Source organism: Drosophila suzukii, chromosome 2L (assembly GCF_043229965.1).
Source record: "Drosophila suzukii chromosome 2L, CBGP_Dsuzu_IsoJpt1.0, whole genome shotgun sequence".
NCBI classification, from domain to species: Eukaryota; Metazoa; Arthropoda; class Insecta; order Diptera; family Drosophilidae; genus Drosophila; species Drosophila suzukii.
In genome coordinates, this window is record NC_092080.1 from 3,606,725 (window position 1) to 3,628,345 (window position 21,621).

Genomic DNA, 21,621 nt, shown 5'->3' on the forward strand with positions numbered 1-21,621 from the left:
ATTCGATTTTATTAGAACATTGTTTATTTATTACTTATCTGTAAGTATAGATAGACCCTATAACTAAGCGGCGGCTGCTGCTGCTGAGGGAATCGGCTTCCCCACCTCCACTTCCGCTTCGCGTCCCCCTCCTCCGAGCGACAGCTGTGGGTTGGTATTTTTGCCGCCACTGCTTTTCCAATCCAAGATGGCGGACAGGGGCACTTAGGCCCGCTCGCCTCGGATGCGTCTGGCCAGCTGGATGTCCTTGGGCATGATGGTGACGCGCTTGGCATGAATGGCGCACAGATTGGTGTCCTCGAAGAGACCGACCAGGTAAGCCTCGCTAGCCTCCTGCGAATTGCGCATTAGAAATGAGATCGATTATTACATGACCATGTGAAATGTAGACGAAGAGGAGCACCCCTCCGCCGACAACCACATTACCTGTAGGGCTCCAATGGCCGCCGACTGGAAGCGCAGATCGGTCTTGAAGTCCTGGGCAATCTCACGCACCAAGCGCTGGAATGGCAGCTTGCGGATGAGCAGCTCGGTGGACTTCTGGTAGCGACGGATCTCACGCAGGGCCACGGTTCCAGGGCGATAGCGATGTGGCTTCTTGACGCCTCCGGTGGAGGGAGCCGACTTCCTGGCCGCCTTGGTGGCCAGCTGCTTGCGGGGCGCCTTGCCACCGGTCGATTTACGGGCTGTTTGCTTGGTACGGGCCATTGTTCACTTGGTTACACGTTCTCCAAATTAGTTGGGCTTGGTTTACGATGGAATTGATAGTTGACCGAACTGTACGAAATTTTCACGTCGAATGATTGGCCAGAGGGAGGGACGGAGTTAACGCGGGGATTCGGAGTGTGACCGTACTCTGGAAATGCTAAGGGGTATTCCTTTGGGTTAACTATTTGCCAGCTGTTCTCCAATCATCCTATAAATAGAGAGTTCAAGAACAACCTAGAAACTATCGAATAAATCATAACTTTCGAACGGTCTTAAATAGATCGAATCGGCAAGAGATCCTAATCAAGAGGTTATTAAAGAATGGCAGGTATAACCAATATTATCAAGTCTGTATTGATTGTCTACATTTTTAAATCTCTTGGAAAGTTATTATATACAACGTTTAATCTGCAAAAAAAGGGAATCGCCCCAAATATATTTCGAAGCTCTGTGATTAATATATATTTTTTATTGATAGTTTTCCGTAATATTTAGAAGTTGAATCGATAATTACTAACTTACATCATTTAAGGTATCACTGTTACCGATTCTACAATCGATAACGCAGGGTTCGCCCACCTCTAGACGAAAGTTCAAAAGATAGCGGGACTTCCACATGCTGCCAAACCAAATCTTGACAAAGCTTTAGTTTTGACAAAAACTACCTTGACTCTACAATGTCCAATTACGAATTTGGAATCTGTCCGTACAACCCAGACCACCGTATCATGCTGTTCCGGATGCCCAAGCACATCGTTAAGTGCGAGAAGAACTACCGCGGACCGCCGCTGAAGATCTGCAAGTACAACGCCACCCATCGCGTTCTCGACATGGAGGAGCACCTGAAGGAGTGTTCCTACTACCTACGCAGCATCGACAATCGGAACGTCCAGATAGCCCTCACCACTCGCATTCCGCCCATCCAGGAAAACGGATATGATGTCAGCACTCCACTCTAAGCTAAGAATATCTAGACACCCCCAACTTGTATACCATGTATATAACCCTATGAGAAGCTTCTTGAAGAAGCCCTATACATAATGTGTAAACCATATTTTCATTTTCGTTTGATTGCAATCATGTTATGATTTAAATACATTTATGCTGAGAATCTTAAATTAGAAAAGCAAAAGTTTTGGTATTTACAAGCCTGTTGCTATCGCATTGCACAAAGCCTGGGGTCAAATACTTTCGTCTGGCGTTTAAAACATTTGCAGGCACTTTTCCACAACTATGTACAGACTAAGATTAGGTCTACGACTAGCTATAGCATTACACCATATCGAGGTCCGATTCGGCCGCCTCCTCGTCGAGCAGTTTTCGCTTGTCCGTGGACTTGGCGGTGGCATCGCTTAAATTGGACAGCGGACGCACCTTGCCCAGATTAACGACCGGACTTTGGGTGTATAAATAAATGGCGTAGGAGACCACTGCGATGGCCAGCGCAGTGTTCATGTAGATGGGTATGGAGAAGAGAAAGTAGCACAGGACCGCCGTGAAGAGCAGCTCCAAGGCGCTGGCGAAGGTCTTCAGTATAGAGTTCATGTACTTGAGGAAGAAACTGGTGACAATGCCAATGGCGGCATTGTTAACAATGATGATCAGCACGCTAAAACGCATGATGCTGCCGAGATTCTGTGGACTGAAGGCATCCAGCAGCTCGCCGCGCAGCAGGAGGATGGCAGCATTGCAGACAATAGAGTCCAGGTACATGAAGACATTCTGCACAAAGATATTAACATCTGCGCCCTTGTCCTTCAGCAGATACTCGTTGTAAACGCCCGCCAGACAAGAACAAATCGTCTGGGCCAGTATGAAGACGGCACTCAGGCTGAAATCGAAGCCAGACATGTTCTTTCCATGAACCTCCGCCTTGTTAATGGCGGTTCGATTGAGTGAATGCTGTTGCTGGATGGCTGCCGACTCGCTGTCATCATTGGCGTCGCTGTAGAAACTGCCGAAATCGATCTGCTTCATCATACAGCCCAGGGTGAGCAGTATTAGGGAGATCCATTGCCTCTGCGACAGGTACTTCTTGAAGATAATTTGGAACAAAATGCCGGTGACAACGACACGTAGCTGGAGCAACAGATAGTAGGTGGTGGGGTCAAATGTGGCCAAGTTGACGAAGGCCAGGTTGTTGTACAGGCAATAGAGAAAGGCGGGCACCATGTACAAGGCCAGGACATTGCGATCCTTATGGACATCTCGTACCAATGAGCGTAGATTGTGGCTGCAAGGAATAGACACAGGATTAGTAGGTAATAATGGGAGATTCTTTAATATTTCTACTAACTCCCGGCAGTACAGGCAGGTGGAAACTATCAGCTTAAAGACCTCGGTGAGCAGCACTACCGTGACGGTATTATAACCATAGGAGTTGTTCGATTCCTGGGAAGCTGTGACAAAGATGCCTGCAAAAGACCAAAATTAGGGTGCGGCTTTAGCTTAATGGGAAGCTCCAAGGAGGGCAATACATACCCTGCCCTATAAATAGGGACATGTACAGCAGAAAGATCACAAATGTGAGTTTGGTGGGGAACAATTCACGCCAATTAGTCGACATTTTAGCGATCTTCGATTTGCCAGCGCTGCGTTGCGAATGAGAAACACAGAAGCAAGACTAACTTCGCCCACTTCAAATCGGAGCTGAAGCCTCTTGGCAACGCCTATCAGTTCCGCTTGTTCGTGACAAGAGACCCACTTTTCGGTTCACCAGGAAATGGAATTTCTTTTAGTCGTTTTTATCTGATAAACAAAAGTATATTTTGGGCCCTTTTTTATCGCTCGCCCGAACAGCTGACACAGAGCAGTGTTGCCAGGCATAGTGTTGTAAAACGCCGCACTTCTACTGCAGCCGAGTTCACGTCCCCAGGGCAGCAGTCTTTTCGCTAACAATTCGTCAACATGGCAAATCGCGCAAATCGTCATGCTGCCCGCACCGAGGAGTCGGATAACACCATAAACTATGTCCAGTGCGACGGACTGGTGAGTACTGCTCCTGGCCAAAGGATCTGGCCGGGATGGGCCCGTGGAAACCGGTGCGGAAGCGGCAAAAGTTGATGCCACGCGCTGTCTCAAAAATTTGCCTGCTCTGGTTGTTTGTGTGTGTGTGTGTGCGGGGCATGGGCGTGTACTGAAGGGGGTCGGTTTACCGGTTTACTAAATAAAGGGGAATATTTAAAAATTAGAATTTACAGTAAAAGAGATACTAGTGAAAACGTTTATTTTACAGTTCTAAAAGTAAATCTTGTACTTCATGGCTTAGAAATATATATTATTTTATTATTTATATATTATACAAACTATTACTCAAAATTCAGTTGTTTTTTATTTAATTTTTGTTATTTCAATTTTTGTATTTTATCTTTTCTTTGTTTTCGAACTTATAATTAAGGTATTTTTTATTTACCAGAGTTTTTTCCCAAAAAGTAACGCCCCTGTACGAATGCATGATAAAGGCTGAAAGGCGGCCCTCGCTAAATGATTTTGCCCATAAACTAATACAACTCCCTCTTGCAGGCCGTCATGAAAATGGTGAAACACTGCCACGAGGAGTCGAGCAACATGGACCTCGCCCAGGGCGCCCTGCTCGGTCTGGTGGTGGACAAGTGCCTGGAAATCACCAACTGCTTCCCGTTCCCCAAGAGCGGCGATGAGACCATGGACGAGGAGATGTACCAGCTGACCGTGATGCGTCGTCTGCGTCGCGTCAACGTGGACCATCTCCATGTGGGCTGGTACCAGAGCTCCGATGTGGGCAACAGCCTGTCCTTGGCCCTGCTGGAATCGCAGTACCATTACCAGACCAGCATTGAGGAGTCCGTCGTCGTGGTCTACGATACTCAGAAGTCCTCTCGCGGATTCCTCTGCCTGAAGGCCTACCGCCTGACGCCCCAGGCCATCCAGATGTACAAGGATGGCGACTTTACGCCCGAGGCATTCCGCACCCTAAAGGTGGGCTACGAGAGTCTCTTCGCCGAGATCCCCATCGTGATCAAGAACTCGCCCCTGACCAACATCATGATGAGCGAGCTGAACGAGCTGCTGCCAGAGGACAAGGGACACAACTTCCTGGATCTGGGCACCGCCTCCGTGTTGGAGAACCAAATGCGCAGCCTGATCGAGCGCGTTGACGAACTGTACCAGGAGGCAGTGCGCTATAACAAGTACCAGCAGGTTGTCTTCAAGCAGGATACGGTAAGAAAACTCGTCTCCATATTAGGATTTAAGATCAAATGCTTGATTGCAAGAGTTTTATGGAAGATACGTTATTGGATAATAATTATAGAAAAAATTGGTCTAAAAAAATTAAAAATTTTTCTAGATTCAATAGTATTAATTTTTGTAAGACTTAATTTGCCACAAAAACACGGATTACTTTTGTACTGATTTTATGAGGGCCTAGTTAGAGTTTATATACACGGTCTCGGGGTCAAGGGGCCATCAAAGCGAGGAGTCGTATGTGGTGTCTTAGTTAAAAATACATTGCATTGCATTGGGTCTTAGATAAACAAAAATACACCTTCAACCATGTTTGTTACTAAAAATAGATTTCGTTTCTAAAGCTGTGGTCGCCGTTGGCATCTTAGAGAATTCAGGTCTAATTAAAATATGAATAAATATTATAACCATTATATTACAAAATAGTAATTTATCTTATTGCTTTGTTATCTTTTCCAGGAGAAGCACCGTGCTCTGGCCAAATTGGCCGCTGAAAACGCCGTTCGCACCTCGAAGGGCGAGCCCACGGTGGCCGAGGAGGAGGTGATCAAGCAGTTCCGCCCCATGCCCGTGCCCGCCCGTCTGACGGCCACCATCACCTCTGGTCAGATCAACACCCACGCCCAGCACATCGCCCAATTCTGCTCCCAGTCGCTGGCCAAGCTCTTCATCACCGAATCGTTGCAGAACGCCAAGGAAGCCAAGGAAATCAAGTAGACTAGCTTATGTTAAACGTTTTTTAATCTGAGGCAACAACATTCAAACTTCACAAACCTAGCATCTGCGCACACTAATGGCGAGAATAAACCAAAACATTGAGTGTGTTTGGAAGCGAAACACCAGCTGACTGTTCTCTTTATTGTACTCTCCGTGGGCTGAAAACAGTTTCTATATAAAGCGCCCCCAAAAAGAAAAACCACCACCCATTGTAGCCGCAGCCTTGCATTTGCGCACACCGTGTGTTTGGATTTAGTTTTCCGTCACATTTTCCGGGGGAGTGTTGCAGCCGCTGACGACATCAACGCACTTTTCACACACGTCGGGCAGCTGCTTTTACCTTGGTTTGTTCTTTTTTTTGCTTCGCGATTTGCTAACCCGCTTTGAATTAGCCTTAAAACGTGCACAATACTAACCCAATGGCAAAATGTTGTCCTACGACCTCAACGAACGCCTGCTGACAGCGGTTCAAAGTGGGGACTTTGAGCAGGCGCTGGGGTGCATCATGCAAGGTGCCCAGGCCTCGTATGTATCGCCCACATGCGGCCGCACAGCCGTGGGCACGGCAGCCATCCTGGGCGATGCCGAGCTACTGGAGCTCCTGGTGCAGTCCTGCGAGGAGCCCGAGCTGGATGTCTTTCACCAGTGTGAGTTTCCTGCTGGCCCATTAATGAAACACTTCCGGAAAAATAAATTAATTACTGCTACCACTACTACTTCCGTATAATGTTTCCCAAAATAAAGTGCAATTGTGATGATTAAGAAAAGTGTACATACATTTTAGGCAGTGACTAGAATGTCTTTTAAAGTTGAAAAAGGTTTTTTAATTTGCCAAGAAAGCATTTCATCAGGTGAACAACAGCTGGCCGGCAGAAAATCGATGAGCAAAGGGAAAGGGCTCGAATCCAGCCATTTGTTTAGAAAAAGTTAAATGAATTTAAAATGTTGGTATCAAAAGTAGTGTACGAAGCGAGGAAAACATTGGTCTTTTATTTTTATGTTATGCTCAAATATTATTTTTGAGTTAAAATATTTTATTATATTTTATATTATTTATTTTATTTATATTATTTTATCATATTTTATCATATCATCATATTTTTATAGTATAACAATTTTTTTTCGTGTAGTCATTGACCTAGATTGACCCGAACTCGCCTCTTTTCGGCTGTCCAACTTAATGCAAGCACAGAGAAAAAGCAAATTGAGACGGCGGAGAGCGGAAAACCGGTTGTCGGTATCTGTTCTCTAGCTGATAACACGGGAAACTTGACAATGAGAGTTCAGTTCCAATTGCAGTAGACCGTTTGAGTTCTATGTGGCATGAACAGAGATCGAAAACTGTCCAGATAAAGTAACCAATTCAAAAGAATCAGAGAAATACAAAGTATTTATGTTCAAAATTGTAAAAAATTTATTTAAAATTACAGCTCACACGGATACCCTGGAGATCGAGCGGACCCCCGAAGGTATGGAGAAACTGGAGTGGGTGGATGAGTTCGAAAGCTGTTCGGAGAATGGAGGCGGAAGCGGAGGAGAAGAGAGCCAATTATATCAGTATTACGCAAAAACCTTTGAGAACACCGGAGAGTTCATATCCCAGTGCTGTGTCTCCTGCCGGGAGCAGGATCCTCACCTTTACGATGCGGACTTGGCCACTCCCTTGCACTACGCCGCCTGTTGGGGGCACGAGGAGTGTGTACGAATCCTGCTGGAACACAGTGCTCCCATCAACGTGGTCAACAGCGAGGGCTATGCTCCACTTCATGTGGGAGCGGGTTTCCCAGGGGTCACCAAGCTATTGATCAAGCACGGAGCTTTGGTGAATGCCAAAACCTTGAGTGATGGCAAGACCGCTCTTCATGTGGCCATCGAGAGCAAGTCGCCGGAATCCGCCCGCTTGCTGCTCCAAACCAATATCAATATCAATGACACGGACGACGAGGGTGAGACCCCATTGATGACGGCCATTGCCTGCAGTTTGGTGGATCTGGCTGAGGAGCTGGTGGAACGGGGAGCCCGTATCAACATACAGGATAAGGAGAATCACACGGCCTTGCAGTATGCGGTGAGGGGTCGTCATGTCCAGATGGTCAAGCTGCTTCTGGAGCGCGGAGCCCGCCGACTGGCTTCCCAGCATCTCCTGCATGTCGCCGTGGAGTACAACGATCGGCAGATAGTGCAACTATTGGTGCAGTACGGAGAGAGTTTGTTGGTGCGGGACAGCGATAACTTTACTCCCATCATGCTGGCCATCCATCTGCAGCGCCCTGAAATGCTCGAGTATCTTTTAAGCGTAGCCGAGGAGCAGCGAAAGCTGGGTCTCTACTCGGATGTCCAGGATGAGGGTCTGGTTTTATTCGCCGTGCAGCAGATCGATTGTGTCAAAGAGTTCAGCCTAATCCTGCGTGTATTGCTCGCCAAACTACCCAGCGCCCGTAAGGACTTGTATGGCTGCGGTGCTCCCACAATCGTTTGCGGTTTGATCTTCTGCCAAACTCCATTGTCGAGGGCCATAAATCTCCATCGCCTGGAACTAGCCGAGTTCCTGATCCACGAGGGCTGCAATCTGGCGCAGATTTGCCGGGAACATGTGGTCAATGAGCTGAGAGCCAATTGCTCGCCTACTAGTCTGGCCTTTGCGAGGTTACTGTGTAAGTTAAGGATAAATTAGGATTGTTTACCCAAGTTTTATAAATTATAATGCAATTTTCGATCTTCAGGCAACTCTGGCTTCCTGTTCCCGCACAAGCATCGACCTCTCCCCAAGGATTGGCCACCAGTCCGTTTGGAATTCGAGCGGGAAATGGCTTTGTTTGGCAGCCAACCACGTTCTCTGCAATCCCTCGCTCGCCTGCATATTCGCAGATGTCTCCTGAAATCCCTCCGAACGAGTCCAGAGTTACAGCAAAAGTATCTTCCTACCCGGGAGCGGTCATCGCTGGGTAGGATCGTAGATGAGTTCGACATACCCGCCACACTGAAGCTCTACCTCAGCGACTTTGCCGAGCTTCCCCTCGTAAGAAAAAGGGAACCGGCCCAGTTACCTGTTATAAGATGCACAGAGTCTTGGGATTGATTGCGCTTTAGGAATTTATTCAGATTATATAGGTTTTATATATATGGTTATATGGTTGTAGCATATAGTTTTTGTATATTGGCGTCGAGTGAAGGTTGTGTAAAATGTGTTAGGACTTTATATTTTCCTTAATTCTGCAACACCAGATTGATCAACACCTTCGTTACACGACTCTGTGATATTAATTTTGTTAGTATGTATTACAAATTTCAATGGAAATTCCACACAGTTTCGAACTTTTAAAAGCCTCTTCTGTGTGTACATCCTTCGGGGCACAAAGTTTTCATCCCTTGCCTAATTTACTTGCACATTTTATGTTTACTAGGCATGTTTTCTAGTCTATTTAGATGATTTATCTGATGTATCCACTAGGTTATTTGACTAAGCCAACGTTAAGATTACTTTTCCATATACAATCGATCTCTCACACAATGCAAACTGAAAAGTATGCAATTTTTAAAGTAGGATTTTACAACGATATCGGGTGCAATTTTATAGAAAACGTGTTAACAGACTTAATAAACAAAATAAAGTTTTAAAAGAAAACACTTTAGTGCTTAAACTATGAAGAATACATTTATGCCGAACGATAGGGGTATGACGAGCCGAAGCCCTTCTAGGGCTTCAGCAGTAGCTTAAAGTCATCATTGGCGTTCTCCGTGATGTACTCAAATGCAATTTTATCCTTCTTATCCTTGACCAGTTTGAGTGTCGGTTCCTTCTGCAGCAGAAAGCGACACACCTCGAGGTGGCCCCGCATTGCAGCACGATGCAAGGCAGTCTGTCCGCATTCATCCTGCAGCAGAAGATTCGCCTTGTGCTCGGCCAGTAGCTTTACAATGTCCAAGTGGCCTGGGAATTTAAATAAATATTAGTATTAAATTATGAGGAAATTTAAACGGCGTTGACTAACCCATCATAGCTGAGCGATGCAGGGAGCTGGCTCCTGCCTTGGTCACAGCATTCACATCTGCCTTGCCTTCTTCGAGAAGCAGCTTGCAGATGGGCTCGTTGCCATTGCGGGCCGCATAGTGCAGGGCCGTATAGTCGCAGTCATCCCGAGCCATGGACTGGCCCTTCTTGATGAACTCCCTGACACGTTCCACTTCGTTATAGATAGCTATCAAGGAGGGGAAGGTATAAGTTAAAACAAATGACAATAAACCACCATTGAAAAGCAATTCCTCACCAGCATTCCAGATGCCCCGATCGAAGTCCATGTCGCTCAGCGTCTGCTGGGCCGGCTGCGTCTGCTTGTGGCACTTGCAGTTGTCCGCGCTATGGGGATCCATTTTAGCCTTCTGATAATTTCGAGAGTTTCGTAACAATTCCGAATTCCTTGCCTTTCCTTGTGCTTCCGTTTCCAGTTGTCTGATGCTTGACTATGTGACAGTGTGATTGCGGTCAACCAAATTAGACCTCACGCTGCATGGTCCAACAGATCTCGGCTTCGCCGCAACTGCAGACAACCTTGTAACTTAGCTGGGCCAGAGTGTTTAGCATAACCATGGGCGGCACTGCCACCATAATACCATTGACGCAGGCCTTTACTCCGCTCTCGAAGCGCTTGGACAGGGCTTGAACTTCCGCCTGATTCAGGCCAAAGATGGTGCAAGTGTAATCGTGCAGAGATCCCTTAACGGTGATGTATGCGAAATTGCCCTCCGACTGTAGAATGGGTACCGGAATGGTCACCACATTGGCCGGAACTGCGGGGGCGTTCAAGGATACAGCCGACGCCGCGGTCACCACCGCCGCTGGTAGCTCGCCGATGAGATTCTGAGTTTCTTTCAGACCGGCCGCGCCCTCACTCATAGTTCGTTCGTCTTCTGGGACTCGGTCGGTCGCCGCCTTCGCTCAGAGTATATGTTTTGGAACAGTATTCCCTAGGTTACTATTTAGTTTTTTACACTGAAACACGCACACGTCGCACACAATTCATACACACACAAAATTATACAATTAGAGTAGAGTTGTTGGTTGCTTTGCTGGCTTTTATCGGACTGGCTTCCCCTATTCGGGCGAATCCACCTTGTGATAGTTTCCTAAACTGGCTGCCTCGCGGCCAATATTCGATAGGTTCTCTCGCACCACGGATTCAGCTTCCAGGGGTTCCGGCTCGTCGAACTCCTTGCGCATCGTCCACATATACTCGTTGTAATCCTGCTTCACGGCCGTCGATGAACTGGCCACCACGCGAAATCCCAGGATCTGAAAGGGAAAAGGCGGAAAACCATGAGTCACTGAGTTGTTGTAGGTAATTACGGGGAAGGTACTGTTAGTTGTTGGTAAGGCTAAACGTTCTCCTACTTTAAGATTAAAAATACTTGTAGATTTACTAGTTTATTGGACTTTGTAGATGATATTTTCGGTCTGGTAAAAACTTGTCGAACTGATAAAATTCGTTTTATCTTAGTAGATAGTAGCTCTTAATCTAAGGAACATTTTTCAGTTATCTAATAAATTAAATCTCTTTTTTCTATGAAGAACTAAAAGATACAAACTATGGAATGTTACAAACCGAAATACTCTATGTATATCACACAAATTGTTGATTTAATAAGAGGTTAAGGATTCCAAAGTATTATTTACTAGTAGAGATACAGATATTTGTAAAAAGACATTTGAAATCGGACTATCTGTTTACAGTACCTCAAGCACAACTCCTCAAAGGTACAATAACCTTATGCACTTGCTAGGATTACTCACTTCTAGCGCCGATAGAATCCGACAAGGATGCACTAGGTAGACAATGGTGGACTCGTCACTGTAGCCGCCGCAAGAGAACTTGTTCAACTGCTCGATGTCGTCAGCTGAAAGAATTCACGGTGGAATGGGCAATGGTTATCTCGGGTGCTATTACTTGGGAAATGGCTTTCCCTTTCGTTTACGGTGTGGCTAAAATGTTTAAACAGGGCAAACAAAAGATAGATAACACGGTTGGGTTGGACGATGACGTCAGCCCAGGGCCATTGTCTTTCGGTGTGAGTGTGCTAATTAAGCGAAATGGCAAAAATTATTGACTGCTGTTTCATAATAAAAGAAAAATGGGAGTTTCTCGTGTATTCTTTGTGTCTAGACCCCGGTGCATTGACTTCTGCCCAGCACAGATAAAAGTTCCATAAATATGCACCGGAATTAAGTCGATATAAGGGGTGTACATACGGGTCTTTATATATAAACTGCAGACCCGGTCTGCCAAGCGAACTGCACGCAGCGAAAAACAAATCCAAACTGACGAAGAGCTCGTATGAGGGAGCAAAACTTCGCACAGTGCCGGTCGTAAATAGCGGAAAGGTGCGGGAAGGTGGGTTTTTGGGGCCAAATGGCATGCAATTAAAGGGCAGCTGTGGTTTTATGGAAAAAATATATTACGGCAAAGTGCTAAAATATTGCACAATGGTTAGTTGTTAACCGAAAATTTCAGAATTTTTATTATTTATACATTTTCTATCAATGACACATAGATCTTTTCGCTTATATCAAGGGTACAACATGTTTTGTATAAAATCCGATTATAGGATTCTTTGGAGGGGATATCCACAGATTTTATTTTGAATCCTAAAATATTTTTGGGGCATCGGGTAATAATAAATGTACTTATTTCTGGTACTCTAAGTGTAATTCTAAGAAAAAAATATTTTTTGTTTGGTGTAAAACAGCTCTATTTCAAATAAACATGCATATTATTTTAACCACTATTGTGTATTCATTCAATAAATGTTTTGTTGTGTCAAAAAGTGAGGGGCATAAAAAAGGAAGAGTGTTCCTAAGCTTCATGCAACAAAGCCCAGCTAAAACTTAGTAAAATAAACTAAATCAAATTTAAAAAAAACAACTACTGGCAAGCTAATTTTGCCGTCACTGTGTAGCCATTCAAAAAGTGTTTTTTTTGTATTGCAAAGTGGAAAGACCGAAACTAACGCTCAAAAAGCTAGCGTGATGTGCTCGTATGCGTGGATGTATATCTGTGTGTTCGTATCTGTTTGCCAAGCTCTCAAAATTAATTGTGTCGCAATAGTAAACACACGAGAAAATAAAAGCGAAACGAAAATGAGATATTGTATCTACGGGACTGAACGGTTCGCTTCGATTCGGTCGTTACCTTTCAATCCGGAGACGAGCACTCGCCATGGATATTTGTGGCTGTAGGAGGCTAAGTTCCCCCGTATGATAATGTACGGCATTTGGCCTGATTACTGCTGGTTATCTTCGGATTAATTAGCGCGGGCGTGCCAACGAAAAACCGTAAAACGTAAGTGAAAAACAAATGAGTTATATAGGCAAAACGAATCTGGGGGTAAGAAAAAAGCTCGCTGTTGCGCTGCTGAAGGTTGACTCTCGACTGAAACCGAAATCGGGTTCCACGTTTCGACCAAGAGGTTTTCCCAGCGTTAGCTTAACTGTTGTGGTTTCTTTTTTTTAGGCGTCGCGCAGCGTGGCTCTCTGAAATGGTTAGCAGCTTTTTATTGGATTAGCCTACGGTGTAAGGTGGCAGATACCCAAATGACAAAGTGACGCATTCGGCCAGGATAATCATCCATGTGATACACGATATGGTCTAGCCAGCGGCGAGGGCGCTAATTATAAAAGGGCGTTGTAGTATGTACACGAGGGGTTCGTTCACAAGCGAGTCAAAATAGTAACATTTTATTTTAAAACATTGAATTTGCTTTTACCATTTTCCTATTTTTTAAATTTTGTTCGTTAAAATTTAAAAAAATTGTCTAATATTTCTTATGTTTTAGCAAGGAGTGTTGATTTTTTCTTATAAAATTTGAGCTTGAAAATGGAAAAATAACGATGCTACATTTGTAGGCCAGCATTTTTAAAATACATTAAGGATCATAAATCTCAAAACACTCTATGAAAAAAAAACTTTGATTGTTCCAGATGTGTTTTACAAATTTGTTTATTTCTTGAAATTTGTAAACATGTTTTATTTTTTATTATCTTGATTTATAACCAATTAAAAAAAAATAACTTATACAGTGAATCACATTAATATTCGGTTTTTGTATGATACATATATAAATTTATAAGCCATACACGATAGTAGAATGACTAAATTAAATAAATATAAGTTACATACTCATATTCCCTAGTGTAAATCATCTTAAAAAAATAAATTCCATTCCTCCGATCCCCCTGGAATTCTACTGACTACACCCCTGTGCGTTTATCTTTCTCCCTCACACTCGCCATAAAGTCGTTCCCCGCGACCAGTTGCATGCCAAGCTTTAGTCAGGGACTATAATTACTGACCTGACCGGTCGACTAATGAGTAAGTCTTTCTGTTGCTCGGCGCCAGGTGAAAATAATGATAAAACCAAAATAAAAGTCCACCCGAGCCGGTCAACAACTCCTACACAAATACATAGGAAACCCAACAGAGACTGGCACACACACAAACAAACCTAAAGTCCTGCCAAAAATCCACGCACACCTATTCCGCTCAAGTGTCCTTTGCGTGTTTGGGGCTCACAAAATGAACGGGAATTATGATCAAATTTCCAAATAAATAAACGCGCGGCTCCAAACGAGCTTTATGCCACACAGCTGTCGCAAAATGATGTCATTTGAATTTAATCATCTGCGTTGCCTTTCTCTTCTAGATGTTTTTTTTACCCTGAGCAGAACTTTCTTAACGCCTTTCGTTGTAATAGCTCACCTGGTCCTTTTATTGGGGTAGACCTGTAACTAGCCTGAAGATCCTTTGCCTGAGCTGTGATTTACTTAGCAATTGTTTTATGTTTGCGGAGAGAAAAACAAAATTTCAACAAATTCGCAACTCGCAAACTAGCGAAGGGCTAACCACTCACGGTTATATCGATTTATCGGGGTTTTAGTTTCGATAGTAAGCGGCTTGCACTTTGGTTGTCAATTTTTTCTTGGAAAATCACATATACGAGTGAACATCATTCCCTGTTCTAGATTTATTGTTAAAAACATAAGAGTTTTATTTTTTAAATTTAACTAACGTATTAAATTAGTTAAATATATTTTATACACGAATATATCACTATTAACTTTCTCCCATCTCTACTTCAAATTTGCAAGCCGTCCAGTGTTGGTAAGCAGGGAGAGAAACCAGGGCTACAGCGATTATGATAAATCGATAGTAAACAGATGTCTATCGCTAGGTTACACTTTTTGCCTCTTCGTTTTTATATTGTCAGCGGAAATAAATAAACTTTCATTTGCTTAAGATAAGACACAACTACTAGAATCCTAAATTAAACTAAATGCGAATAAAGTAGCCCCGAAGCTGAAAGCAAATCTCTTAAGATAAATGTTAGTGGTTAAATAAATATTACAGTGATTCCCGAAGACAACAGCTGTCGGTCTGCTGGGTGGGTATTTAAATTCGAAAGATAGATTTTTTTGACTGACATTTGCATATTTCAGAAGCTGGCGAAAGGTGAACTGAGTTCATTGTGTTGTTGGGCATTACGTGTGCGTACATCCGATCTTACTACCTCTCATACCCCCCCTCCTCACTCGCATCCCCAACCGCTCAAGTGCTCGGGAAGCTGCCAAAAAAAATAATCAAAAAGAAGAGGAACACGCCGCTCGGCATAATCAATTAAAATGCCTAGGAATCTGCCGCTTTTCCCGCTGGCCCTGTGCGCCATCGCCTTCCTTGCCGCCGTGGGTCCAATGCCCGCCAACGGGGCGGTGGCCAACAGCCACAAGCACGAGAAGCACCTCAGCAAGGAGCGGGTCAAGGACGGCATCTACGCCCCCCGGGACGCCCACCACCACGGCGAGGATGGGGAGCACAACGTGGAGTTCGACCACGAGGCCATCATCGGTGAGTCAGCCTTGGAAAACAGATCATTATCTTCAGATCATCTTCATCTCGTGAACTCATAAATCCAAAAAGGGGGTACACTTTTCAAAAATGTTTTAAATTTTAATGCATTTTATTTTATTTTCTACTGTTAATTTGTTATTAATGACATTTTACATATCCAAATACTGCGAAATTCGTGGGATTTGGTTTTCCGCCAGGTCTGTTATAGGGATTGAATCATATACAAATTTCAACTGTTTGTGTTTGAAAAATGTTTTATATTTTTCAGGTATAGGAAACAAAAAATGTTTTATTTCAAATTATTCTTCCAAAAAAAAGTTTGCTTTTCCAACCTTAGGGCACCAACTATTTAAAATTTTAAAAATTTCTTGTAGTGCATGCTCTGGCGATATGTTTGTTTACTTGATTTTGGTTTATTTTTGTGGGTCTGCACATGGAAAGATTCGTTCAAACATCTAGAGATACGGTTCAATCATAAGTATATATTCGAATTAATGCTTTGAAAAAATATTTTGAGTGACGTCAAATAGGCATTTTGATGGATTCCAGACTTAATATAGTCAGTTTTTTCGAAAAAATATGGTCTTATTCATTTTTGTGAATGCTTAGATTACATTTTTTCCGCTTTATACCGAGTTTTCCGCCCAGTGCTTCCATCGTAAAACCATTAAAATTGTTTTCCAAAAGCAACACGTCAATGGCATTGCTCCTGCTTTATGTTCCATTCAACTCTTCACGCTTATGTTCTATTATTAATTTTTGACAACACTAGGCAATACGAAAGAGGCTCAGGAGTTCGACACACTTACGCCGGAGGAGTCAAAGAGACGTCTGCTGATACTAGTCAAAATGATGGATCTAAATAAGGACGAATTTATTGACCGGCATGAGTTGAAAGCCTGGATATTAAGGTCCTTTAAGTGAGTGTTGTCTGTTGATTAATACTGCATCGATGTTGGCCAAGCTAATAATCTGCTCGGCAATTTAATGCTTTGCACTTGCTTAACTAAACAAATCGTTTAAAGACCTTACTAAATTAAATAATAAACTTGTAGAAAACTGTCTGAGGAGGAAGCCGCCGACAGATTCGAGGAAATAGATCAGGATGCTGACGAGAAAATAACGTGGAAGGAGTATCTGCTGGACACCTATGCCATGGAGGATGAGGACTTCAAAAAGGAGACCATCGACTATGACAGCTACGAGGATGAGCAGAAGATGATCAAGCAGGACAAGGAGATGTTCAATGCGGCCGACGCGAACAAGGATGGAGTTCTGACGCTGGAGGAGTTTATTTACTTCCAAAATCCCGAAGAGCATCCTCAAATGTTGCCCATACTACTGGAGCACACGATGCAGGAGAAGGACCTGGATCACGACGGCAAGATCAACTTCCAGGAGTTTGTTGGCGACTCTGCCTCGCAGCACGACAAGGAGTGGCTGATCACGGAGAAGGAGCGATTCGACAAGGACCACGACACCAACGGCGATGGCGTGCTCACGGGCGATGAGGTCCTATCCTGGATTGTGCCAAGCAACACGGCGATTGCCAACGACGAGGTGGACCACCTGTTTGTCTCCACCGATGAGGATCATGACGATAGGCTGTCCTACCTGGAAATACTCAACAACTACGACACCTTCGTGGGCAGCGAGGCCACCGATTATGGCGACCACTTACAGAACATTAACCATCTCTCCGATGAGCTGTAGATCCCAGCCAAAGCTCCATCCTGCTATAGTGAACCTGTGCTTAGTATTGTATTTCATTTGTATAGTTAGTAAATTTATGTTTTATTTATGTAATTTCAAATCAATACCGCTAAATTGTTTTGAGCGCTTCTCACGAATTTCATTTTCATGTCTAATGTCTGGTTTGTCATTTACCAATTACATTATGTGTAGTAATTTATAGACACAAACAAAATCTACAAAAATCATAATAAATAATTTTTACTAAATTATTTACGGTTTAAGTGCTGGACTTTTACATGTGCTTACAAGTTTTTACATTTTTCGTTTGCTTTATTTGCAATATATGACTAGAAACGTTGTCGTTTTATTAAATTACATTACTTAGACTTTAATTGCTGACTGCGATTATACAAAATTAGTTTAGCAGCGTGTTCTTTTTGACTAGATTTCACACTCGTCTGTACTGGAAAATATGCTTAGCTCTAAATTATTTTGCGGTTCTCTAGCAAGCACTTGAAGCCCCAAAATACGATTTCATTTACTCTCCTTCCTTATATCACAAATATTGCACCGAATTGGCCTATTTCCCCACATTTTTGCTAGAAATTTTCAACAAAAAGCTAAAAACAAAACTGAAAATCGGTTTATCCACAATTTGATAAATCCATATGCTTAACAATACGGTACACAAAGCACTCTATACAACTACTACGAGAAATTTACATGTCCCAGAGGCACTGCATCGTCGCGGATGCGGAGTGCACTCCATTCTGATGGCACAAAACAGATTCACGGGCCGCTTACAAATCATAATTCATTATGCACATCTCCAGCTCATTGACCTGGGGGCGAGGACGTACTCTATAAACTTAAGCTAAACTGGGACCGGGCAAAGTCGGATCATCGGAGTGGATGCTCCGGAGCTCTACAAATCACACAGTATATCGTAATTGTCTACCTGACGCAGGGGCTCCATCTCGTCGATCACCTCCCCCAGATAATCGCTGATGGGCAGCGGCAGCTTCAGCTTCTCCAGCTGCGAAGCGTTGCGCACCCGCCGCATTATTACCGCCCGGCAGCGATCCTGTAGGTTGACGAACTCCCTCCGGGTGCACTTCAGGGTCATCTCCGTTTTGGCAGCCGTGGAGCACACGATGGGGTACAGGGGTTCATCAATCTGGAGGGGATTAAAGTAGATTTGTATATAAGTAAGATATTTTTAAATACCGGAAGTTTAAGAATAAGTTTGTATTCAAGATATCTCTTAGGATATCCAAAAATATAGAAAATAGGACTATTTAAGGGACTTTCCTTTGATGATACAGAATTTCATCAAAATCAATTCGTTTCTTATAAATTTCTTGTATCTGTGTTGTCACAATTTTCCTATATTTTTGTTTGGCTCATCCTTCTGACTCACCTGGTCCAATCCTCTGAAGGCTACGCCCAGGCACTTGCCATCCTTGTAATACGTGAGTGTCCCCTCTATGCCGTCGAAGAGTACTCCAATCTGGGTGGGATGGTTTTCGCGGAAGCGCTTCGTGTACAGCAGGGCCACGCCCTTGTGCCAAAGGACGCCCTTGTGGGACAGTCCCCAGCCGTGCTCGTTCTCGCCCAGCATGTTCCGGAAGGCGTTGGCATGGAGCCGGGCGGACTTGGTCCCGATCCCGAACATAATCGAGGTGCCAAAGACACGCTGCGAGACATGCAGCTCCCAGTAGTAGCGACCATTGTTCAGGGATCGCTTGCCCTGGACGCCGGCGGTGCCCTTGCTCCAGTTGGGATGGAAGTGTACCGTTCGGGAATTGGGTCCGCTGAGCACCACCTCCTTGGAGCGGTGCCGCTTGCTCCACGTCCAGTTGTCCTCGACGCCCTCGGGCAGGGGACAAAAGCGAGTTGGCGGCAACGAGGCTGAGGAAGAGGACGAGGTCCCGGCCTCCTGCATGGCCAGGCAGCCACCTCCTCCGCGACGACTGCTGTGGCGACGCCTCCTCGGGGCTATGGCCACCACGGGTAGAGCCGGCTGTGGATCCACTTCCACATCAGACATTGTTAGTGTGACTAGAAATTTTTGTTTGGCGAACTCAAAGAATTTAGACAAAGGGCGTACTTCAAATCGTTTTGGGGATGTGTGTGTCAAAAGGTTGAGCAAGCTGGGGGTTGTTGTTTTTCGTCAGGGCTCTCAAGTTGTTGAAATTGATTTAAGGAGCGGCTTCAGGGGTTGCGTCTTTACCTCGTGAGGTCCTCTTTTGATGAAAGCTTGGAGGGAAGCTTGTTACTCGGTTTATCTAGTGGTTAACTGGCTATTCCTTTTTCTTTTCTTTTTCAAAACTACCTTTAAGGCTAAGGACTAGAATTCTTTTATGGGAGACTCCTTCTTGTGTCTAAATTTCCAAGTGGTAAGTTCTCTATTAGATATTCCAATAACTTTGTGGCTTAACCACCGGTTAACTAAGGGTTAAGACCTCCTTTCTTACAGGTGGCTGGTTAGCAGGGGTTCTTGAATCTCCTCCTCTGGCAAAACCTGCTGATCCATCTCCCCTTGTAACTGCTGAGGGTCCTCCTCCACCTCCTGTGGAATCTCCTCTAGAATCTCCTGATCCAATGAGACTAACTCCTCCTCTTGCTCCTGTGATCCCAAGCTGGTCAACGAAGCGTAGCCACTGCTCAGCGAACTGCTGCTCCAGCTGGAACTCAATCTGGCTGGTCGATAGCTCCTCACCGGCTGCAGATGCTGCTGCTGTTGACCAATGGTCCTCTTCAGCTCCCGCTTGATCCTTCTGATCTGCCGGAAATCCTGCTCACCACCGGAACCCCTTTGCTTGTGCAGCTGCAGTTCCTGCAGATGAAAGTGATGGCGACAATAGCCCTGTGGACTGTGGGCACAAAACCGACAGGCCTCGGAGTTGGCGCCACCGACAAGCGGCAGGATGGGCTCGAGGATGCGGCGCTTCTGGCTGCGCTTCTGTTGCTCCAACTGCTGCTCCGCCAGGCGCTGTGGTGCCTTACGATCGCCCACCGTCTCGGCCACCTCCTGGAGCAGGCGCACGTTCCTGGGGAAGCATCGGTCGTGGATGTAGAGCACGATTCGTTGGCAGTAAACGCACAGCGAGTGGAACAGCAGCAGCAGGACGATAATCATAAATAGGGGTTGGAGTTGAGTCTTGGTTTTTGGGGGGTTGCTGCTGCTGTTACTGCTGCTTCTGCTGCTGTTTCTTGAGGGGATCGGCCTTTGTGGCTGCACTTCCGGTTAACTTTGTGGTTCCTTAGTTAACCTTAATTTCAGTTCTCCACTTCTCGAAAGGGGTCCACGTAATTTTCACTGTTTCTTTTGGGGTACACACATTTTTTTCAGCTCCTCCACCTCTTTTGGGCTCCCAAAGGCTGCTCCGCTTATCTGCCTGAAGGTTCAACTCCCACCGACGACCGCCACCGCTTGCGTCCAAGTCTCACTGGCTTCTGGCACTTTTTTTCCAACTCACTTTCCCAACCTGAAGCCACAAAGGCCTACCCTTATTTTCCTCAGCTGGAATCGCGACGAGCTGCTTCCAACCACCAATTGGAATATGTGTGTGCGAGTGTGTGTCTGCATATCATTATCATATGGTCTCGCATGCCAACCCCCGTGGCCCAGTTGGCCCTCTCTCCTCGCCACCCTTCGACCCCAATCGCCACCCCCTCGAGAACCCAACCCCCACCCGAATTTCGGATGGAGAGAGGCATGCGCACAAGTGCACGTGGTGAGTTTTTCTCTCCTCTTCGTTTGAGCATTGCTTTTTTAAGGGCTCTCCACTCTACAGCGGGATTTCCACCACGTCAAATACCCCGAACCCTCGAAGAAGATCTTATCATTAAAACAAGAGATTTTCAAGCTTCGTCTGGGATATCAATCCAAATATCTCGGAACTAAAGATTCCTTAGATCATTATGGTCTTATAGTTTCCATTCCTAGAAGTATCTGTTAAGAACTCGCCGATTTGAAAAATATACATTCTTTTTAAAAGATTATCATTTTTCTACTACTACTGAACCCCTGTCTTATGGAACAGATCTTATCATCTAGGGTTACAGCATTATAAGGCACAGAAGATGTCCAATCTTCATCTGGGATATCGATCCAAACATCTCAGAGCTATAATTTTCCAAGATCTTTATTAGCTTATAGTTTCCTTTCCTGTAAGTATCTACTACGTAAGCACACCCCAACTTGAAAAATTATGCAACCCTTTTTATGGAAACTTAAATCTCAACACGAGATAGATAAAGGAAAGAGAAAATGTTGTCATAAGAAGGATATGTCTGAATATATACACACAGGGTTTTATAAATCTCAGAAAGATCATCCATCGCAACTATAATAAAATACAAAAAATTCTTAATT

General features: G+C 44.5%; 11 protein-coding genes across 14 annotated transcripts; 4 read left to right on the top strand and 7 right to left on the bottom strand.

Annotated features, from left to right (window-relative positions):
• Position 1: 1 nt before the first annotated feature.
• On the bottom strand, positions 2 to 819 carry His3.3A (Histone H3.3A). Its single transcript, XM_017090115.4, has 2 exons — positions 427 to 819; positions 2 to 333 (listed from the first exon to the last, which is right to left on the bottom strand). The coding sequence occupies exons 1-2, from the start codon at positions 706 to 708 to the stop codon at positions 205 to 207; spliced, it is 411 nt and encodes a 136-aa protein (XP_016945604.1). The 5' UTR covers positions 709 to 819; the 3' UTR covers positions 2 to 204.
• A 476-nt stretch (positions 820 to 1,295) lies between these two features.
• On the top strand, positions 1,296 to 1,826 carry LOC108017028 (gametocyte-specific factor 1-like). The gene has a single exon (XM_017083986.4). The coding sequence runs from the start codon at positions 1,386 to 1,388 to the stop codon at positions 1,665 to 1,667; it is 282 nt and encodes a 93-aa protein (XP_016939475.3). The 5' UTR covers positions 1,296 to 1,385; the 3' UTR covers positions 1,668 to 1,826.
• senju (UDP-galactose transporter senju) lies at positions 1,763 to 3,537 on the bottom strand. Its single transcript, XM_017083922.4, has 3 exons — positions 3,190 to 3,537; positions 3,005 to 3,122; positions 1,763 to 2,941 (listed from the first exon to the last, which is right to left on the bottom strand). The coding sequence occupies exons 1-3, from the start codon at positions 3,272 to 3,274 to the stop codon at positions 1,981 to 1,983; spliced, it is 1,164 nt and encodes a 387-aa protein (XP_016939411.1). The 5' UTR covers positions 3,275 to 3,537; the 3' UTR covers positions 1,763 to 1,980.
• Positions 3,538 to 3,609: 72 nt separating this feature from the next.
• Positions 3,610 to 5,774, top strand: eIF3h (eukaryotic translation initiation factor 3 subunit h). Its single transcript, XM_017083935.4, has 3 exons — positions 3,610 to 3,696; positions 4,231 to 4,908; positions 5,392 to 5,774. Exons 1-3 carry the CDS (start codon positions 3,616 to 3,618, stop codon positions 5,647 to 5,649), a joined length of 1,017 nt encoding a protein of 338 aa, XP_016939424.1. The 5' UTR covers positions 3,610 to 3,615; the 3' UTR covers positions 5,650 to 5,774.
• Positions 5,775 to 5,851: 77 nt separating this feature from the next.
• Positions 5,852 to 9,274, top strand: LOC108016968 (kinase D-interacting substrate of 220 kDa). 3 transcript variants are annotated; one of them, XM_036822750.3, is made up of 3 exons: positions 5,852 to 5,993; positions 7,080 to 8,303; positions 8,373 to 9,274. In XM_036822750.3, exons 2-3 carry the CDS (start codon positions 7,121 to 7,123, stop codon positions 8,726 to 8,728), a joined length of 1,539 nt encoding a protein of 512 aa, XP_036678645.3. In that variant the 5' UTR covers positions 5,852 to 5,993; positions 7,080 to 7,120; the 3' UTR covers positions 8,729 to 9,274. The 3 variants fall into 3 exon arrangements, with proteins under 3 accessions (XP_036678645.3, XP_016939400.3, XP_070855699.1); XM_017083911.4 differs by having other exon boundaries at positions 5,925 to 6,296; XM_070999598.1 differs by lacking the exon at positions 5,852 to 5,993 and adding an exon at positions 6,801 to 7,003.
• On the bottom strand, positions 8,725 to 10,205 carry LOC108016995 (ankyrin repeat domain-containing protein 39). The gene is made up of 3 exons (XM_017083945.4): positions 9,918 to 10,205; positions 9,642 to 9,848; positions 8,725 to 9,580 (listed from the first exon to the last, which is right to left on the bottom strand). The coding sequence occupies exons 1-3, from the start codon at positions 10,018 to 10,020 to the stop codon at positions 9,345 to 9,347; spliced, it is 546 nt and encodes a 181-aa protein (XP_016939434.1). The 5' UTR covers positions 10,021 to 10,205; the 3' UTR covers positions 8,725 to 9,344.
• Positions 10,142 to 10,543, bottom strand: LOC108017003 (uncharacterized). Its single transcript, XM_017083958.4, has one exon. It carries the CDS (start codon positions 10,541 to 10,543, stop codon positions 10,142 to 10,144), a length of 402 nt encoding a protein of 133 aa, XP_016939447.2.
• A 67-nt stretch (positions 10,544 to 10,610) lies between these two features.
• On the bottom strand, positions 10,611 to 14,543 carry LOC108017011 (uncharacterized). Its single transcript, XM_017083976.4, has 4 exons — positions 14,400 to 14,543; positions 12,834 to 12,938; positions 11,438 to 11,541; positions 10,611 to 10,939 (listed from the first exon to the last, which is right to left on the bottom strand). The coding sequence occupies exons 2-4, from the start codon at positions 12,913 to 12,915 to the stop codon at positions 10,742 to 10,744; spliced, it is 384 nt and encodes a 127-aa protein (XP_016939465.1). The 5' UTR covers positions 12,916 to 12,938; positions 14,400 to 14,543; the 3' UTR covers positions 10,611 to 10,741.
• Positions 14,544 to 14,862: 319 nt separating this feature from the next.
• LOC108021209 (reticulocalbin-2) lies at positions 14,863 to 17,509 on the top strand. 2 transcript variants are annotated; one of them, XM_017089807.4, is made up of 4 exons: positions 14,863 to 15,081; positions 15,137 to 15,542; positions 16,318 to 16,465; positions 16,601 to 17,509. In XM_017089807.4, the coding sequence occupies exons 2-4, from the start codon at positions 15,320 to 15,322 to the stop codon at positions 17,256 to 17,258; spliced, it is 1,029 nt and encodes a 342-aa protein (XP_016945296.3). In that variant the 5' UTR covers positions 14,863 to 15,081; positions 15,137 to 15,319; the 3' UTR covers positions 17,259 to 17,509. The 2 variants fall into 2 exon arrangements, with proteins under 2 accessions (XP_016945296.3, XP_016945297.3); XM_017089808.4 differs by having other exon boundaries at positions 15,140 to 15,542.
• A 364-nt stretch (positions 17,510 to 17,873) lies between these two features.
• On the bottom strand, positions 17,874 to 19,305 carry SP555 (SPRY domain-containing SOCS box protein SP555). Its single transcript, XM_036822752.3, has 3 exons — positions 18,661 to 19,305; positions 18,199 to 18,417; positions 17,874 to 18,082 (listed from the first exon to the last, which is right to left on the bottom strand). Exons 1-3 carry the CDS (start codon positions 19,288 to 19,290, stop codon positions 18,041 to 18,043), a joined length of 891 nt encoding a protein of 296 aa, XP_036678647.2. The 5' UTR covers positions 19,291 to 19,305; the 3' UTR covers positions 17,874 to 18,040.
• A 62-nt stretch (positions 19,306 to 19,367) lies between these two features.
• On the bottom strand, positions 19,368 to 20,757 carry LOC108021210 (uncharacterized). The gene has a single exon (XM_017089809.4). It carries the CDS (start codon positions 20,380 to 20,382, stop codon positions 19,714 to 19,716), a length of 669 nt encoding a protein of 222 aa, XP_016945298.3. The 5' UTR covers positions 20,383 to 20,757; the 3' UTR covers positions 19,368 to 19,713.
• Positions 20,758 to 21,621: the final 864 nt, after the last annotated feature.

Coding starts and splice junctions, on each gene's coding strand:
- His3.3A (XM_017090115.4), bottom strand. CDS start 708: ATGGCCCGTACCAAGCAAACAGCCCGTAAATCGACCGGTGGCAAGGCG. Junction 334..426: donor CGGCCATTGGAGCCCTACAG/GTAATGTGGTTG, acceptor CGCAATTCGCAG/GAGGCTAGCGAGGCTTACCT.
- LOC108017028 (XM_017083986.4), top strand. CDS start 1,386: ATGTCCAATTACGAATTTGGAATCTGTCCGTACAACCCAGACCACCGT.
- senju (XM_017083922.4), bottom strand. CDS start 3,274: ATGTCGACTAATTGGCGTGAATTGTTCCCCACCAAACTCACATTTGTG. Junction 3,123..3,189: donor GTCCCTATTTATAGGGCAGG/GTATGTATTGCC, acceptor GGTCTTTTGCAG/GCATCTTTGTCACAGCTTCC. Junction 2,942..3,004: donor ACCTGCCTGTACTGCCGGGA/GTTAGTAGAAAT, acceptor TATTCCTTGCAG/CCACAATCTACGCTCATTGG.
- eIF3h (XM_017083935.4), top strand. CDS start 3,616: ATGGCAAATCGCGCAAATCGTCATGCTGCCCGCACCGAGGAGTCGGAT. Junction 3,697..4,230: donor ATGTCCAGTGCGACGGACTG/GTGAGTACTGCT, acceptor TCCCTCTTGCAG/GCCGTCATGAAAATGGTGAA. Junction 4,909..5,391: donor TTGTCTTCAAGCAGGATACG/GTAAGAAAACTC, acceptor TATCTTTTCCAG/GAGAAGCACCGTGCTCTGGC.
- LOC108016968 (XM_017083911.4), top strand. CDS start 6,077: ATGTTGTCCTACGACCTCAACGAACGCCTGCTGACAGCGGTTCAAAGT. Junction 6,297..7,079: donor GCTGGATGTCTTTCACCAGT/GTGAGTTTCCTG, acceptor TTAAAATTACAG/CTCACACGGATACCCTGGAG. Junction 8,304..8,372: donor GGCCTTTGCGAGGTTACTGT/GTAAGTTAAGGA, acceptor TTCGATCTTCAG/GCAACTCTGGCTTCCTGTTC.
- LOC108016995 (XM_017083945.4), bottom strand. CDS start 10,020: ATGGATCCCCATAGCGCGGACAACTGCAAGTGCCACAAGCAGACGCAG. Junction 9,849..9,917: donor TCGGGGCATCTGGAATGCTG/GTGAGGAATTGC, acceptor CCTCCTTGATAG/CTATCTATAACGAAGTGGAA. Junction 9,581..9,641: donor GCATCGCTCAGCTATGATGG/GTTAGTCAACGC, acceptor TTAAATTCCCAG/GCCACTTGGACATTGTAAAG.
- LOC108017003 (XM_017083958.4), bottom strand. CDS start 10,543: ATGAGTGAGGGCGCGGCCGGTCTGAAAGAAACTCAGAATCTCATCGGC.
- LOC108017011 (XM_017083976.4), bottom strand. CDS start 12,915: ATGCCGTACATTATCATACGGGGGAACTTAGCCTCCTACAGCCACAAA. Junction 11,542..12,833: donor GCTCGTCTCCGGATTGAAAG/GTAACGACCGAA, acceptor GAATTCTTTCAG/CTGACGACATCGAGCAGTTG. Junction 10,940..11,437: donor GGATTCTATCGGCGCTAGAA/GTGAGTAATCCT, acceptor TTTCCCTTTCAG/ATCCTGGGATTTCGCGTGGT.
- LOC108021209 (XM_017089807.4), top strand. CDS start 15,320: ATGCCTAGGAATCTGCCGCTTTTCCCGCTGGCCCTGTGCGCCATCGCC. Junction 15,543..16,317: donor CGACCACGAGGCCATCATCG/GTGAGTCAGCCT, acceptor TGACAACACTAG/GCAATACGAAAGAGGCTCAG. Junction 16,466..16,600: donor TGGATATTAAGGTCCTTTAA/GTGAGTGTTGTC, acceptor ATAAACTTGTAG/AAAACTGTCTGAGGAGGAAG.
- SP555 (XM_036822752.3), bottom strand. CDS start 19,290: ATGTCTGATGTGGAAGTGGATCCACAGCCGGCTCTACCCGTGGTGGCC. Junction 18,418..18,660: donor CCTTCAGAGGATTGGACCAG/GTGAGTCAGAAG, acceptor AATCCCCTCCAG/ATTGATGAACCCCTGTACCC. Junction 18,083..18,198: donor AGATGGAGCCCCTGCGTCAG/GTAGACAATTAC, acceptor CCTCGCCCCCAG/GTCAATGAGCTGGAGATGTG.
- LOC108021210 (XM_017089809.4), bottom strand. CDS start 20,382: ATGATTATCGTCCTGCTGCTGCTGTTCCACTCGCTGTGCGTTTACTGC.